The 18,128-nt window shown below is 46.5% G+C and overlaps 1 protein-coding gene across 1 annotated transcript; it reads right to left on the bottom strand.

The window, feature by feature from the left end:
- Window positions 1–374: 374 nt before the first annotated feature.
- On the bottom strand, window positions 375–17,895 carry nol4la (nucleolar protein 4-like a). Its single transcript, XM_071545868.1, has 11 exons — window positions 17,554–17,895; window positions 9,259–9,414; window positions 7,649–7,760; window positions 6,698–6,807; window positions 4,266–4,407; window positions 3,135–3,427; window positions 2,794–2,979; window positions 1,942–2,130; window positions 1,617–1,736; window positions 1,277–1,466; window positions 375–592 (listed from the first exon to the last, which is right to left on the bottom strand). Exons 1-11 carry the CDS (start codon window positions 17,893–17,895, stop codon window positions 375–377), a joined length of 2,058 nt encoding a protein of 685 aa, XP_071401969.1.
- Between the last annotated feature and the right edge of the window lie 233 nt (window positions 17,896–18,128).

Below are 18,128 nucleotides of genomic sequence, written 5' to 3'. Positions count from 1 at the left end.
TTTTTTTTTTCACACATAGATCGTAGCTTAAGACCTGAGAGGAATGGAGGTTGAAGTGGTGAAATGAGCTGGAGAGGGTGAATGGCTAAGGATAACGGGGCACTAAGGTCAAAGTGAACCAAATGCATAAAGTAAATAAACATATTTCAGCCTGTGATATGTTCTGCTCCTTTTCAAATACGTAATCATGTGCGAATAAGTAAAGGTACCATACCTACAGGACCAATTGTGCGCTGCAGTTTCACTCTTGTACATTTGTGTCTTTGTATGGGTTTCAGAGTCTGCCCGAATACGTGTGACAGCGAGCGATGCAGACGGGACAGGCTGGGAGAGGGTCTTGGCACGGTTTTGGCCCAGTTCAGCCTGGCCGGGACTCAGTTCTGCTGCAGGATCAGGTTTTCCAGCTCGTCTGCCGAGCGGAGCAGGAAGGCCGCAGACTCCCGGTATCCGGCGATGAGCTGCCTCACTGCGGTGACCTCCGGGGGGCTGAGTTGAGCCGATGCCCCGCCCCCGCCGCCGCCCTGACCGTGACTGTTGGCGCTGGAGGAGGAGGAGTTAGGGGCCACAGACTTCATACTCAGGTCTGTGGGACCTGTGGACAGAAAGAGGACGGTTTTAAGGAAAGCATACAAAACAGGACGTACAGTAGGGAAAATGAAATAGGGGCAGGAAGCATCCTCACCCTGAGAAATTCCTATTGTTGAGGAAGAAATGGAAAAGTACCTATACTAAGCAACATTCCTACATGGTCACTTAACCTTTGACCCATATTTACACCGTAAGTGCCTAAAACACAAGAACACTGAATCTGCTTCACCTTTATAAGAACCTTTATCGAATTAAAACTAGAATGTGCAAATGCCCAAATCTCATAGATACCATTAACAAAATAATAACTAATCTTCTAGAGGAAGGTGCTCACCTCTTATTACTCCTTAAAGTGCTGGAACTATAATTATCATTGGTTGTTCAGTCTTGTTCATATGACTTTATTCTTTTTGACCAACAGCTTTATTATTCTATCTGTATTAACATAATCATGAATATTCAACACTATACAACTCTGTGTAATCATTCAGATTTTGAGTTCCTTGGCTCCCACCCTGCAGATTGAATAAACTTGTCAAACTGCCACTCTCTCGTTGGAGTTTTCTTCCACACTATGTACTGACTGTGTAATGACTAACTGCCCGGCATCACCATGTGTTTTTCCAGGCCGTGCTATTTGGTGCAGAATGAATTAAATTTCTAAGCTGGAATGATAAAAGCTAATCACCATTGGTTTGTGCAGCACCAGTGCTCTGCTGGTTGCTGCTGACTGTCCCATAGCCCCTTAAGTTGTAGTTGAGGCCTCCATTGGTGTAGAGCTGGTCTTGGGCATATGCTGCACTGGCTATTGAGAAGCCTGAAGGGGCCACAGACGCAGGGTCCCTCGAGCTGGGCTTGTCAGCAGAGGCAGGCTCGTCCTGCAAGAAATGAAATGTTTTCAGTTTTGGCAGAAAATTGTAAATCTAAGTTGTAAAGTTTGGCACAGCGTTATTGACGCATAGCCCTCCTAGCACATTCCCAATCCCTGCTGAGCAGATTCACAAGCGTTCTCCTGCCAAGACATTTACCGCCGCTTGGTAGACATCGAGCCGCATCCTCTTGGCAGCATTTCGAGTTTCGCTCTCACAGGCAGCAGCGAGGATGTTCTCAGCCATGGCGGAGGTGAGGTGAGGAGGTGTTGGTCGTATCTGGCAACATGGGTCAGAGAGATTTTTGCACATTAAGAATATATAATGCTGGATTATTTTTCCTATCTCTCTGTGTCCCATTTACTCCTTAGAGCAACAATCTCCCACTAAGCAAGAGGGAGTTGGGGAAATCAGTGGTTGAGCTTTATGAGTGGGTTGATATGGTGCAGTTGTATAGAGAACATTACAGCTCGGGCCCTCGTACCTCAAAACCGCCCTTCTTCATGCGGCGGCAGGATTTGAGGTAGGTGCGGATGCGCTTGCGGGAGCGCTCCTGGAACTCTGGGAACTGGCGGCTGCAGGACTCGATGATGGCCTGGATCTTCTCCTTGGGCTGCTTGGAGATGGGCACCATGCGGTCCAGATTCTCATCCACGAACAGACGCACAAACATCTGACAGAGACAGAGATGGGGGGAGGGGAGAGAGGAGGAGGGGATATAGAGCAGAAAAATGGAGTGGGGGTGCGGGGTGGAGAGAGAGGGGTGTAGAGAGGGGGAAACAAAAGAGGAAAGCGCAGGCAGGGGATGGGGGAGCGTTGGAGGTAGAGGGAAAGTGGAAGGAGAGAGGATAAAGAGGGAGGGGGAGGTTATGGGAACAGGAGCGATGAACATTTTATTGTTGCTGATATGCAGAACAATATTTCTGGTGTCTATATTCACTTGCATTTGCATTTTTGGAACCACTGTCTAATATTAATTTACATTAGAATCAGAGCCGCAGTGATACACATTTTACCCCAAATACTATGCTGAATACTTGCCGATATTGAGTACGGATATGAGAACTGTTCTTGTCCTTAATATTTGCATTGTTGTTACTTTATTCTATAAGATTATAAAAAAATCTTTCTACATAATGTTACATTACAGAGAATTTATTAATGTTATCCCAGTCTAAATGCATAATTTAGCACCATAGCTGGCCGATACCCAATACCAGTACTGGTGCAACATTAATAAGAATAGTACCTGTGATTCTTAATCTACTATGTTCTCTCTATAAGAATTTAATTCTACTGCAGCTTCCAAAAAAGCATGGCTGGATAGGACTCTTACATTGAAGGCTTTGAGTCTCTCGGGGTCCATGCCCTCCGCATCATTGATCTTGTCACTGTCATCATGGTCATCATGATCGTCGTCGTCGTCGTCGATGATCTGCGCCCGACCAGAGGTCAAGTCCTCTGCACTCATGCTCAGTTCAGTTTTCACAGAGTCATAGCTTCCTGAGCTGTACTGAGGGGACTGCAGACACACAGATACACAAAAACACTGTTAATATGGATTATACTAGACAAACAAGGTGCTTTTCTAACAAGAAAGACAAAGTTCGTACCACATGAGATAGATCAAGAACCATGTGTTTGAGCTAACAGTCCCAAACATGTCTCCGCTCTTACCTTGTTGGTGTACTCTGTTTTGACGGGGTACTTCCTGTTGGGGTCGGCGGGGTACGAGGCGAGGGGCGAGTTCCCCACAGGCAGCAGTCTGTCACTCAGGTTGACTGGCTGCTGGTCCTCTGAGGAGGAGGAGGAGGAGGTGGTGCTGAAGTCCAGGGGAGCGCTCACCCCGTTCTCTGTCACCTCCCCGTAAGGGGCCCCGCCATCTGGGGGGTTCCCACCCACAGCCAGCACCTCCGGGGAGGTCAGGGCCGGCAGCCCGTTGGCACTGCCGCTCTCTGAGGAGTCATCATCTGGTGGAGAGGAACAGATATACTGATGAATGGAGCGGTTGTTTGTCATCAAAGGAATTCAACATGAATGTGGCTTTGTTTGCTCAAATATTGCACTATTTTTGTCTTCAGTAACAACAGTGTGGGTGTGTATTAGGGGGGGGTCTTCCTGCTTAATGTTGTGCTGTCTGAATTTGTTAAGGAAGTGGGTATTGGGGTCAACTGTCAAAATAAATATAAGTTAGGGGAACGGGGGGTATCTTATGAGTTTTAACAGCGAGGAGGGAAAGAGGCAAGCAGGAGGGACAGGCGGGGGAGGGGGAGCCTTCATTCCCTGGTCTGCAAAGTACAACATTATAGTCTGTGATGATTTCACTGTGATGGGTCCTGTGTGTCATGTGCACACCCATTTTCACTGGAACAGCGAAAGTCTCCCTTTCCATTTTTTTTTTGCCTTTTCTATTGTGGTGCCTAATCTGTGAAGGTTAATATCGGTCTTTGTCCTACTTCTGTAAGCCCTCTACCCTGAGAGAGTGGGTGGTCACGGGGGTGCAGAATGGATTGGGACTGGGGTGCTATACCACCCCCTATAAGAGTGGATTTATTTGGATTAGTCCACTAAGAACGAGACAAGCTGTTGCCTGTGTACCAATCTGTGCCCTTTCTATGCAATGAAACAGTATGCTTTCCAATCTCAGAGGAAACAATTCACGGAAATCCAAAACTAGAAAACAAAATAAATTAAAAATCACATAAATAACATCTAGTGCTGACAAGAGGGCCCAATTACTCAAGTTAACACAAGAAGGCTATGCACATAAGTCTACATAAAGCACTGCCAGATGTAAAAGAGTCTTACCGTCCTCCTCTTTAACGGTGGCTGGTGGGCTGCTGACCCGCTCTCCATTGGGCGGACTGGGCTCAGGCACTGGGGGCTGCTCAGCTGCGACCCACGTGGGCTCAGCGGTATCCATGTCCTCACTGCTCACCGAACTGTCATCCTGAGGGGAGACAGGGGGAGAGAGAGGAACTGTGAGCAGGAAGGGAGACAGAAAAAGTAGGATGTATTGCCCCGTGGACCAGACTACTGAAAGAAAACTGAATGGGCAGAGAGAGAACCTCACACTCATAGCAGCAACTTACAGCTTTCCCATTCAACACACGATTGAAGTGAAAAAGCCTTCTTCATAAAGTACGGTGTGATTTATTCACATTGTGAGACAGAGAGAGGGAGAGAGAGAGAAGGAGTTTCTTCATGCCTTGTCTGTTCTACATCCTCAGCTTACTGTTAATGGAGGTTTTCTTGATTTGACCCTTGACTCCACATTGTGGAAGTATGACAGCAGAATGAAGAGGAAAAGGAGCAGCCTCCCTCTTAAATAATACGTGTCTTGGAGCACTGCTATTTTTAACTCATCTACGTAGAGACCCCAAAGATGCTCATTGTAGCGTAACATAAACATGAGTGAACCACGGGGGTAAGGATTAGCTTGGAGAGAGAGGGGAGAGCACAGGCACACAAACACAAAAACACACTATTCAACGGCTGTCCTGAGCTTTGGCTTCAAACTGTACAAACGCTATCATCTGCTAACAAGTGCGACGCCTCTTTCGGGCCAACGCTGCAACCCATGCCAGTTTACTTCGTGCCAATTTGGATGGCGACTTCTCTTAAGCTTGTCTGGTTTACTATAGACTATAGACAATATGGAGTTGTAGCATGCATGGCGCCATGAGTCCAAGGGGCAAACTCCTGTGTAATGGGAACAGAGCAGAATTACACCTCGGCATCTCGTTCCCCCACAAGAGCACACAAATAGGCCTATACTCATGGGAATATGCATCTCTGTGTAAGGGTTTTGAGGAGGACCAAAACGCTCAGTGACGGCTCTATTAGGTACCAAGTGAGCCATGTAGTAATAGAGAGAGGGGGAGAGAGAGAGAGAGAGAGAGAGAGAGAGAGAAAGAGAGGGGAAGAGAAAGTCTCTAATTACACTGTTTATAAGATAAGTAGTTGGATATGTGGCATCATTTATTTTTTGCTTAAGGAAAATAAATAATTGACAATGTAGGGGGATCTACTGTTAAAACGGAGGTTAGTTTATCACACTACACAGAGTTCACAGAGGATAAAGTCCATCCATTAGTTTAGTACCCATTGGTATTCTCAAAATGTTTGGGAAAGTAGTTTAACTGCATCCAAACTACAACACAGAACATAACAGTAAGGACTGTTAGGTAAAGAGCAAATTTGGGGAATAATACATTACTATAAAAAGCTATCTCTGAAACTTCAGATTTGATTTCATCCACTTTTTAAAAAAGAAACGTGGGTCAAATTTGTTCCTTTACTGCATGCAAGTATGATTTTATTGTAACTGAATCACCATATTTCTGTACAATACTAATTGATCTAACACTGATAATTGTAGTTCTAATGGGAGTAACTTTAGCAGATGAGTGGATTTTAGAGCAATTAAACTGTCATCACTGATGGAGAGTACTGCAGACCTGTTACACATTATAAATCCACTTGGGATCAGTTCTTGTGAACACAGAAATAGGTGAAAGGTGAAACAAGCCCTTGACTAAAACAGACTAAAATCCAACTAAATCATAAACAATGTCTCAGGTAGGAACTTCTCTCCCAAGCAGTTTAGCAGACCCAGAGATATGAAACAGTCAAAAACGACACTAAAATTAATGTTTATGAATTATGAAATGATTTGCCTGTTCATCCTGAGTCTGAATATAGAGGCTGCTAACAGTCTGTCCATATGTTAATTTTACTCACCCGCGAATCATGGCATGAATCATTGTTCCGGATAATCCTAATTATTCATGGGGTCTACATTATTATCTCGAAGCACCGCTCCCTTTACTTCAGTATTAGTCGTTTCTGCCGGTATTTTGATCCATCAGTCGCTGTCAGAGCCACAAACGGGCGGAGCCTCGCTGCGACGTCACTCTACAGAACAGCAGCTAAACCCCATTTCACACTGGTGCACTCTCCCAGTAGGGGGCCGCACTGGATGTTTAATGTTAAATTTAAAGTTTAGAGGAAAGATGACCTGTTCTGCCCCACAAAATAATACTCCCTAGGTCTATATGCTTTGCCCAAAAAGAAAAGACCACATAGAGCTCAAAGAATAGGCATACAGTCAATACAAATGCAATTGTTGTAAATAAGGAAGTCTTAATAATGCACGATTTTGTAGTTAAGCCATTCCCTCCATCCCCACGCTTTCACAAATACTATAGTAGCCTATGTACCAGACGGGCTCTCCTTACCCTTTCAGTGGCAGTCATACACTGTAGTTTCATTTGTTTCAGGTAGGTGGCAGTAAGGGGCATGTTGTAATCAATGAGGTCCGGGACCAATGAGGTTGGTCTATCATTTTCTGCAAAAAGCAAAAATACAACAATAACAATACACACCTAAAAGCCTAAAACATAAAACACAATAAGCATTGATATCTTAAAATAATCATTATAGAAGCAAGCAGGCCAAGCAGAATCAAGGTAAACCTGTAGAATATCAATAGACAGTGAATAATGTCTATGTCATCTAAAGATAATATTGTTGCAATATGCTGCAAATGATCAAAATGCATCCTTGACAACCAGCAGTCTTTCAATCACACCTGAAATCAAACAATGTGGGTGAGAATTGACTGCATTCCCCACATCGGCCACTAGAGGAACTCTATGATCATTTTAGTCCATTTCTACAATCACTGGTCTTGAGTCTTTGTTACATCATGTTGATGATGGATATATATTATTTATTGCTATTATTTATGAGGTTTCAATTTAAAAAAAAAAACTCTTCAAAGCACATGCACCTGCAGATGATTGTGTGTGGCAGAGAAGAACTTGGGTCCGTCATTCAGATGTGTGTGGTTGTCATACAGTGTCAGACACACATTGAACACCTCTGTCTTAGATTAGACTGCTGTTGTGTGGTGGCTTAAAAATATCTCAGTGAATATTATGATGAAATTATTTCAGCGAATCATACAGTGACTAATGTAATGATCATCTACTGGTTGGATAGTGAGCTTATAACAGTGTGTATGGTACTGTACTGTATAACAGTATCAGTATGTACTGTAACGTTGTAATTAACCCTTTTCTCTGGTGATAGCATGTCTAAAGATCTGAGCGTATTTGCAACGGCATTTCAGTTAATGATGTCTCCAGAATGAATGAAGCAAGCGTAGGTCAGATGTGGGCTGTTACCTTTGAACTCTGCAGTGCTGGGGTTGATGTGCATCCTCTTCTGACACTCTCCGCAGCTCATTAGGAACCGTGTCACCGCCTCTCTGGGCAGGAAGGCGTAGGTCTCTGCTATCTGTGCCGGGGGAGGGAGCAGAGGCGACCGGGTCATGGCAGGAGGCACGGCATAACCGGCACATATGTACTTACAGGCAGACTCAGCTGCGGCTGAATTCAAACTGCGTGCAGGTGTTTCTCTTCTTATTCTGTGGTATTTTTGTACCGTGCACGTGTGGAAGTTTGGGGTCAGTGATTATGTGTTATCTCAGAGCAGGAATCCTCCCTCTAGACGCTCTCTCACGTCTGCCGATGGCCCGACTCCAGCTCCTGCCCTCTACATATTCCTACCTTGACACCGTAAAACACAACTGGTGTTCATCCTATCCTGTCTCCTTTCTCCTCCTCCTCTCCCAGGTGCAGCTGACTCATATCTATTCTTCTCTCTCATGCTCTAGCTCCCTTCTCTGTTTATCTCCGGCCTCGTGCCTACCCGCCCCCCCCCGGCGTTTCCCTGTTAAACGCGACCTTCACGTGACCATGGAGAGGCAGCAGGGGTGCCCACCCCTCCCCACCGCCCCCACCCATCCCCTACGCCCCCACCCCCCATGACCCCTTGAGGCAGCAGAGAGGGAAAGGCCACCCAGAGGAGTGTGCACCTCCCAGAAGGCCACACTGACAGTTCCATATTATGCCCTGCCCCAGTGGTGCTGCCTCCTCAAAAGGGTACACTGTATGAGACGTGACAGGACCTCTCTACAGGGCAGGGGCACAGGGAGGAATCCGCTCTCTGGCTGTTCTAGTCCCAAGGGGGGGAGGAGGGGAACCCGAGTCCTGCTACCCCCCCCTCCCAAACCCTGCCCCGCAACGCAGACGCACCCCTACAGCCGCAGACAAAGCCCCTCGTTTTGTCCTGTGCCACTTGGCGAGGGCGCCGCACCCGAGACCACACCTCAGGTTGTCGGGTAAACTCACAGCTCGCCTTTGTTCCAGAGGCTTCCATCATGTGACACAAGAACATCCACTGCTCTTGTGCTTTATGCACCATATATAGTTTGTTTTTGTCTTTTTTTGTCTCATGGTAAGGGTGGTTGATTGTTACCTTGGTAACTACTGATGCTGAGAACAAGACATAATGTTTGTCTAAGCTAAGTAGAATATTGTGTTTCTGAGAAAAAGCAAAGTACTTGGTGGTCTGTGGGTGTACAACGTGCCAATGGTATAGATATGCAGAGTGAGGAAAACAAAAATGGAAAAACCCCAATCGTTCGCTTGTAGAGTCCCTTCCAAACCGCACATTTCATCTCAGAACAAAAATGTTTCAAAACATTTGTTTGTCTGTCATGATGCTAGCCATGTTGACTGTTAAATATTTTTCTGTCTCTACTCCCAATATACTGTATAATAGTAAGAAGTAGTAACTTTGTCATGCAGACAAGCATAAAGAGATACTGATATCATTGCTAGCAAGTTATCTGCACCCTGCAAGTACACCTGGATGGCCCGTGTGTGTGTGTGTGTGTGTGTGTGTGTGTGTCTACAGGTAGGATGAGCTGTTTTGTTGGACGTGTTCTCACCGCTTTGTAGGTCTTCTTTTGGCCTGCATGTTTGGGTGCTCTGCCGGGGTCAGCACCCATCTCCACATGCATGGCATAGATGATGTCAAAGAAGTCTTCGACCACTGCTACACGCTTCAAGGAGGAGTTGTCTTGGGCCGAACCCCCATCTGAACACTGCAACACAGAGAGGCTGTAGTTTAGTTTAGCGTCCTGCCTCGGGCTGACAGAGCGGATGTCATGTGTGCATCATCTACAGTGAACGATCTCTGAAATACATTGCTGCAAATGGAGCCGTGTGATTGGGGCAGCAAAGATCTTTCAGGCTTATATGAGTCATAGGTCATGTGTCCGTAGACAGTCAACAAACACACTGTACAAGGTATTCTCACTGAAAACTGAAACAGCCTTGTTTTGCCCAGCTCTACTCCAGCAGTCTATCTTTAACTGTGAGTTTGAAATTCCTCACTGCTGTCTCAGGTGGAGACGTCTCGGCCCCGGTTGGGTCGGCAACCATCGGGCGCCTCAGCTCTGCAATGTTTAAAAATAACACCGCCGCTACTGTATAAGACCAACGCTCCCTCCTGCAGCCACCTCTAGCAGCCATCCTGCTTCCCGTACCGCTGACCCTGTCGCCATAGAAACTGCCACCGATCTCTCTCGGGCAGGTGTGCGGGGCAGAGGGTCATGTGACACACCATAGAAGTGGGATCGCCAGGACAACGGCCCCCATCCACAGCACCACATGGGGCTTTCTTTCTTTCACTCGCTGCTCTCCACCTCTACCTCTCTCTCTCTCTCTGAATAACTCTAATTTACCCCACAAGTTTTCTTTCATTCCCTCACTTGCCTCTTGATAATCAAAAGCCAATGCTTTGCTGCTTGTAACCTCCTAGATGTAAGCCACAATCATATTTCTGCAAGTAGTACTATTTCAGACATGTAGTGCCCCAACAATGTGAAATGGAACTTTTTTTTTTTGCTTTTAATTTAGTTTCTCATGTATAATATGGGTGCACTTCTGAAACACTGATGTGAGACAAGCTCTGACATTTTCTGGAGAATGGGTTCTAGGTGGGGAGTGATCTTTTCTTGTTTGAGTGAGAGGAAGGTCCAGAGTTCAAAAAGTTGTCCCCTGGCATTGAGGAATCACACTCCCCCCCCCCCCCCCTTGACATTTCTGTGCTGTTCCTGGGATCTGACATTTCATTTTCTCTTCCTCCCCCAACTGCGCCCCTCTCCTGCTTCCATGTCTTCATCCCCTACCTCCGTCCCGTTCTTTCTTCCCCCTCTCCTTGCTCCTGCTCTCCCAAGTGCGAGGTAATGATCGTTGCCATGGCAACTAAAACCAGCTCACAGAGCGGGTTTGTTTTAATCCGGCCCTCTCTCTCTCTAGCCACTCTCCCTGTCAGCATGGGCTAAATGTAATGATAATAAATGAAATAATAGCGATCCTCCACCTCATCATCACCGCTGTAATCTATCGCGCTAGAGGTATCATCATTCCCTGGTGACATCACCGCTGTCGCTTGGGACAATAGTGTCAGGTCCATTCACGCTGGATTTAGATAATCTCATACAACTGTAGGGTGTGCAGTGCACCCACACCACTGCATCCTCCACTGAATTCTGCCTAGCCCAACAAAATATCCACCATACCTACGGGATATTCTGTGTTCAGTGCATTCTCTGCTTGCAGTCCAGAAATCCAGCCTAAAAAGGGACACATATGTTGCAATCCACCAGTGTTGGACCTGGTAGAAAGCTGTCATGCATTTGAGTCTAAGACCAACATTTGTGATGCTCCTGCGTTGCCTCTCCTCCTCAAGAAAGACTATGCCTTCAAGTGAATCATGTTTGCAGCCAAGACTGCATTTCTTTCCTGCCAGGAATTAGCCACCACGTCAATCCTGCTACCCATTTACCTAAAGGCCTTGGATCGCCCGGCACGGTTGTAGATTGCCAGATAGGCTGCCAAACGCAACTCAACAGGGAGTTAAACATTCACCTCTGAACACAACGTGCTCTGGGTGTGTGTGTATTTGTGTGTTTAAATACGGTCCGTGTTTACCGGGCGTAGCACCGAGCTTGTAGCCGAAGCATCTCCGAGGAGAACAGCTGTTGAATGGCTCTGTAGATATTTGGTCTCATCAGCAGCACACCATTTTTTTTAAAGAGGGAAGGAGAAATGTCAGCATCCCTAATCACCAACAACACGTAAAAAAAAAAAAAAAAAAAAAACCACCACAAAAACTCTCTCTCTCCCTCTCCCTCTCCCTCTCTCTCTCTCTCCCTTCCTCCTTCTCTCCATCTTTCTAATCCCGCAGGACTTTGCTCTCCCCAGCCACTGTACACCAGCCCCCATCCCCTCCGCGCTCTCCCTGTCCCGCTCCAAACCGCTCTGTTGCTAGGAGACTGGAGGGGTTGAGTCGGCTGCCCCCACCCCCCCTGGCAGTCACACACACTCTAGCAGAGAGTTGCTGAGGGGAGAGGGGAGCAGTCCTGCACACAGGCAGGTCAGGAAGGGGGGGGGAGGGGGGGGGGGGAGCAGCTGGGTCACAAAGACAGGCCAGCAAAGATAGAGGAGATGCATCACACAAGGACATATATTAACTCTCCTGGTGTATCGGTAAAGAGCATTTACAAAAAAACAACAATCTCAAAACCATCTAATTAGCACTGTGCGTTACAGGCCCTTTAACTTCCAAAGTCAAGCCAAGATGCAATGAATCCATGTTTTGGGTTTTGTAAGGTGGCTGCACAGTAAATAGCTTCAGTGTTTGATTGTGGTAGTAGTGGTGTGTGCTGGGTTATTCTGTGAGGCGATGTGTGTGTGTGTGTGTGCGTGTGTGTGTGTGTGTGTGTGTGCATCCAGCAAGGAGGGCAGGGTGGGAGTAAAGATGGCTGTGTCAACACTACTCATGACTCAGATTATCTCACTGCAGATGTGACAACAGGTCATCTTTTAAAGCCCCATCAGCCCCCAGTAAATATATCAACTGGCTAATGGACATGTAAATGGAAGAATCTTTGTATCTTCTGTGTGTGTGTGTGTGTGTGTGTGTGTGTGTGTGTGTGTGTGTGTGTTGAAGGGTTCATTACAGGGACTATGTGGAAGGCAAAGGCTCATATGGGAGGAATTGGGATGAGAGAGAATATTACCTCCATAGTGGCCCCTATGTTGAATACCCATCCCCTTCCATCCCTTCATCCCTCCCTCTTTTCTTTTCACCGTCATCCTCTCCTCTCTGGCTCAATTCATAAAGCCCTGTCATTAAATCCACATTAGGTGCACCGTGCTCTACCCCTCTGTCCCATATTCATGCCTGTGTGTGTGTGTGTGTGTGTGTGTGCGTGCGTGTGTGTGTGTTTCTCTCTCTCTCCCGCTCCCATGATGATCATTATGTGATAGAGTGTGTGACATCCCCAATATCCCATAGCGCCGGTGACACAGACAGTCCCGCTGGTCCGGAGACCGGCACTGTTGATGTTCCAGTCACTGACTCAAAATGGTATGCAAATGACACACACACACACATCATAACATCACAGAGTCCGTCTCACCGTTTTCATGCTATTACCATACTGTCCCAGTTTGTTAAATGCTGGCCTTGCAAAGGTATTAAAAATGACAGTAGCGGCGTGGCAGGAAGATTACCGCTGTCTTAAAGACGTGCGTGTTTGTGCGTGTGTGTGTGTGTGAGTGTGTGTTGTGTGTGAGTGTGTGTGTGTGTGTGCGTGTGTCTGGAGCAGAACTCAGACTATCTCCCACACAGGGGGGAGGCCCCCAGGCCAGTTAAAAATGGTGTTAATTTCTCCTCCTATGGGAAAGCAAAGAACTGTCTCTCCATGGCAACAGAGAGGGTGCTGAAGGGAGGAAACACGGAGCGTGCGATCAGCGACCCCCTCTTTGTACGAACACACATACACACAAACTACCACGTACATGCAGGAGATATTTCGTCACCCGTTCTCATTAACTCATATTGGAGCATGGTCGTCCGCTGACATACTAATGTCACAAATTAGCAAATAAACAAATATTAACACGAACTGTCTCTTCCTTTGTACATCTCGGGTTCCGCCTCATTCAACAAAGAAGTGTTCCATAATCTTAGAGTGTGTGTGCATGTGGACATACCTGTGTGTGCGTGTGTGTATGTGTCCTGTGTGTGAGTGTGTGTGAGCAAACATGACTCATCTACACTTTAAACACTACAAAAATGATGAAAACAAGTCAATCCCCGAGATAAAGGAGTAGCTAAATTCTGCCAAGTCCATCAGTAGCACTCTGATGACTAATGAGAGGAGAACAAGTAGGTGAGGGTTGTTTAGGGTTTTGAATTTGCTGTTTGAACCCGTGAGTATGAGCCCATGTGCTGCCCCTAATAAACATTACCAGAGAGGGACAAACAAAAAGGCCGGATCAAGCGCTAGAAATGTGCTATGCAAAACTAGCATTAATGCAAATGCTGCAGAATAATAGGGGCACTATTCTTTTGACTCTATGCCCCTTTCACAAAAGGAGCGCTCTCAGGGGAAATGTGGACTAATTAATCAGATAATAATGATGATGTTCCTCTTCCCTTTTGATGGTGAGGCGCAAAACATTTAGGGCCCATTTTCCAACACAAAGATTAAGAATAGTGCTCAACTCTTGATTTCTATACCAAGGAGGAGTTTTGGTTGAGCAGGATTCAGAGTCCAGGACTGGGCACAGTCTGTATTTTGTACAGTAGTATTATTATTAAATCCTCTGTATTCAACACGCATTAATGAGAACCTAGTCTTCCTCAGCCAGTCCTGTTTTTTTTGTCCTGTCCTGTGACTGGGATTTCTTTGTTTTTCAGATAGATGGTTAGTAATGGGTTTAGACAAGTCACATAGGTATGTTTCAATTTAAAGCTTTCCAGAAGCTGATGTTTACGGGATTCATCCTTTGTGACTGCCTATCCTGCAAGTACGGTTCTATAAGTATTTTAAACATCATGTGAGTCACGTTTAGTGTTGGTGAACCGCTACATGTATATGTGTGTGTTTGTGTGTGAGAGTATGTCCACCAAAACCTGGTTGTGAGAGATGAACAGAGATATTTACAGGTTCCAGTTGGCATGGCAACAAAAACCAACAGCTCTCATTCTTTAAAAAATGTTCAGTGCCATGCTCAGATCAGCCAGAGGAAAATGCACAAAGCGTTTAAGCCTTTCTTTTGAAATAGAGTGCACTGTGACACCCTTCGTCTTCGGAGAGGCATGAGCATGTAGCGTTCAATTCTGCGGCGCATCTCGGTGTCTGTTTCTGGTTCCATTCCCCTCCTCCTCTGTAGCGTCCTCTAATCAGGACATAATGAGAGCTAAACGAGGTTGCATCTCCACACTGAGGGCTGCTGGATTCTCTGAGCACTGGGAAAGGGCTGTGAGTCGTTCAGAAAGAGGGCGAGACAAGAGAGACTGGAGGCTGCAGATGGACAGAAAAGGGAGAGAGAAATTCCATATAATATTCCAGCCGCCTGAGAACAAACAGCCACACTGAGTCTGTGCAACGCCGTTCAATGCCACTGTGCTCGGCCTTTCTGTCCCGCCAAACACTGAAGCTGCCTTGTATGCTTCACTAACGCAGAGAAGAGACCTCCTCTGTCTGCCCATCAACCACCATCCTTCCCTGCCCCCACCCAACCTCCCGTCATTTACCCCCATGCCTGCCCCCATACAGAAACTTGGCACACCCCGGGAGCAGCTGCAGCGGGGCTTCCAATGCACACGCTCAAGAGACACGCCCCCGGCCCTGCAGCCGTAGGAAGGGGCAACGGCTATTATGTGTGTGTGTCGGGGGGGGGGGGTGTATGTATGTGTGTGTGTGTGTGTGTGTGTGCGTGTCACTTTTCCACTCGTCCAGGATAGCCTATTTATAAAGCCTGCGAACGCACGATAAATCAAAAAGCGTTCATTCTAATACACACTCAGTCACATCCATATAAATTGGTCGATATGTTACTTCTGACTCATCATTAGAAGCAGCTTGTGTTGGCTGTTGTTTTGTTTGTTGTTCAAATTTCCCAAGTGGAGCTGAGTCAGGGGGAGGCTTCCCCCTGCCTTATGATATTACCAACAAAGCCTGTGCACTCCTCTCAAATGCATGGTACACTTTTCAGCCATACAGTGCCTTTCTCAGCCTTGTGTAGTCCAAATATGGTTTTTACTAACCCTAACCCCCAGAGAATCATTTCAGCTCAGCCATTTTTAGATGGGCCTTTCACAGAAATCTGTGACAAAAAACTGTGGCCCAAAGAATGTTAGATTGATAAATATATTGGAAAATAGGCCATTCAAGAATTAATAATAACGTGCCAAGAAATGACTGGAGAGAGACACAGACAAAAGCTAAACAACAGCAAATTTCAGGCACCATCTGCACCTGCCCAGAGACAAATCGCACCTGTCCGCTTGCCCTGACTGAAACATAATATTGCATGGAGATTAGAGGAGATTTGTGACTGGCAATTGGCCTAAATCTAAATTGTGCACTCACACAGGTAAAACACCTGTGGAAGGATCAATGCTATTCAATCAAATAATGAAATAATTCACACCTCTAATCTGTGCCCATATCATCCTAGTTTGTTAACATATTTGTGTTTTTTGCTCTGTGCGGTCCTGAGAGACTCTGTCCCAACAGGATGGGTGGGGGTTGATTATTCCCTCAAGGCGGTTATTTAAAATGGTGGTTGCCTCCTTGCTGGCACAGTAGGCCCAAACACCATACAGAGATATGGGAGCGCGTTCACACAAATGCGCCCACGCGCGTACGTACACACACACACACACACACACGCACGCACACACACACACACACACACACACACACACACACACACACACTCAGATTGGCTAAACACCCAAACCAATATCCTCGGATGGATATCCTGGCCGGGCACTGTGACAATTTATCAAACATCTACATGTCTCGGCAATCCATCCTTTCAACACCATTAAACAAAAAGAAGAATGTATGGCACACCCCTTAAATAGGGTGCAGTTGATAATTAGGCCTATACGAATGTAAATTTGGGCTAATCATGGTGTGTAGACCTAACTTCCATTCTACTACAGAAACATCATAACCCGGCAGCAGTGTGATATAGAAGTGAAGTCTCGGCACTAATTGTGAGCGCACGTCGCTATCAGCCCCGAACAGACCCTTTTGTTTCCGCCACAGCCCCTCATGTGGTCACCAAATTACGCACAGCGGCTCCCCTCCATCAAACAAAGAAATTAATTTTGAAAATGTGCGTCTTGTAGAGACACCCTTAAGTAGGCTAATGGAGTTTTTCATGTAAGACTCCTAGTCGGTAGCCTACATAATAAAATGCAGCGGCAGCAGAGTATCCTGGGCTACACAGGTGTTGCCAGAGCAACGAGTGCCTGTGAACCGATCCGCATCCTGCCCAGGACAATGAAAAGTGGGATGCAAACACTGCCACATTACGATATATTCTCAATTAGCCTGATCTTGGGACAATTACGTGCACAATATTTATCCTTACAAAAGAAGGCAATAAATCCATCCAGAGCATGAACATATAGATAATTTTGCATGGCTGAGTTGGGACAACGAGGACGCGCGTCCTATGATAAATCAATGACAATCAAACATGCTGAGCGCCACAGTGAAAAGGTGGATCTGACATCTTGTAAGTTGGCTTTCCGAAAATAGCGTGTGGTCCCTGAAGGGGCACACCAAAGTACCCTGACACAGCCGACCCGTGGGCATGCCGCTGGCATCCTCGCGCGCACACACACACCATACTACACCGTACCGGGCTACAGCAGGCGGTTCAAACAAAATGTTGTCAATGGACAATTATCTCATGCTTTGCGCTCGGCAGCATGCCACTGACAGGACTTCAACCTCATTGGCGAGATGGCTATGCATGATAGCCTACCTTTTACAATTGCGATTGCCTGGAGGCACCGGCGTTGCTATGGCAGCAAGCGATGAGAGTAGGGCTGTTCTGGTTGGGATTTGGACAAAGTGAAGCTTTGTCGGTAAAGGTGAAAGCAAGCGCGGACGGATAAACATTGATAAGTTGTAATTTTATTCATGTGACAGGTGCATGTGCGAAGCCTGAAATAATGGCAACTTAATAGGCGGCAACGGGACATCTCGTGCGCGTGTGCAAACGCACGCTCTTTCTCTCCCTCTATCTTTCTCCCTCTATCTCTCTCTCTCTCTCTCTCTCTCTCTCTCACATACACACACACACACACACACACTCACACACACACACACACACACACACACACACACACACTTTACCGTTGACTTGACCGGGACATATAGAACGGGTTTCCCTGATGCTCCTTTCTTGTTGTGCTCTCCCAAAATGTTGTTGCCGACCTGAAATCCTTTAGACTTCACCCAAAATTTGAATTTGGCGTTGATGTGGCTGTTGTCGACATAAACGCCATCCGACTCGTCGTTCTGCAACAGTGTCTGCATGATTTTGTTATATTTTCGCCGGGTGACGGTCTTTGTTTTCCCGGAGTCTCCATAAGTCCGGAGACACCAGTCCTGAAATTCACTGAACATCTCCGCCTCCAACACGACCGGACTCCGGCTCCTTTTGGGCGCATCCATGCACGCCTTTTTCGTTGCCATTGCTCTCTCTCTCTCTCTCTCTCCCTCTCTCTCTCTCTCTCTCTCTCTCTCTCTCTCACTCTCTCTCTCTCTCCCTCACTCTCTCTGTCTGATCCCGTTCAAATAGACCAGGCTAATAAAAAGCAGACTTCAATACGGGGGGTTGATTTTCTCCTCTGCTCCCCCCTGTCCCGCGTCGAGGAGGCTTTGCTTAAGGTTTTGGGATCCTATACCTCCCTTTGGTCCTAGCAGGA

This window comes from Centroberyx affinis, unplaced genomic scaffold, assembly GCF_046629955.1.
Source record: "Centroberyx affinis isolate AG114_WGS23_722 - 3 ecotype Tasmania unplaced genomic scaffold, CSIRO-AGI_Caff_v1 ptg005062l_1, whole genome shotgun sequence".
Taxonomy (NCBI): Eukaryota; Metazoa; Chordata; class Actinopteri; order Beryciformes; family Berycidae; genus Centroberyx; species Centroberyx affinis.
This window is presented reverse-complemented; position numbering and strand designations above follow the sequence as displayed.

Coding starts and splice junctions, on each gene's coding strand:
- nol4la (XM_071545868.1), bottom strand. CDS start 17,895: ATGGCAACGAAAAAGGCGTGCATGGATGCGCCCAAAAGGAGCCGGAGT. Junction 6,808..7,648: donor CAGCACTGCAGAGTTCAAAG/GTAACAGCCCAC, acceptor TGCTTTTTGCAG/AAAATGATAGACCAACCTCA. Junction 2,131..2,793: donor AGAGACTCAAAGCCTTCAAT/GTAAGAGTCCTA, acceptor TGTCTCTGTCAG/ATGTTTGTGCGTCTGTTCGT.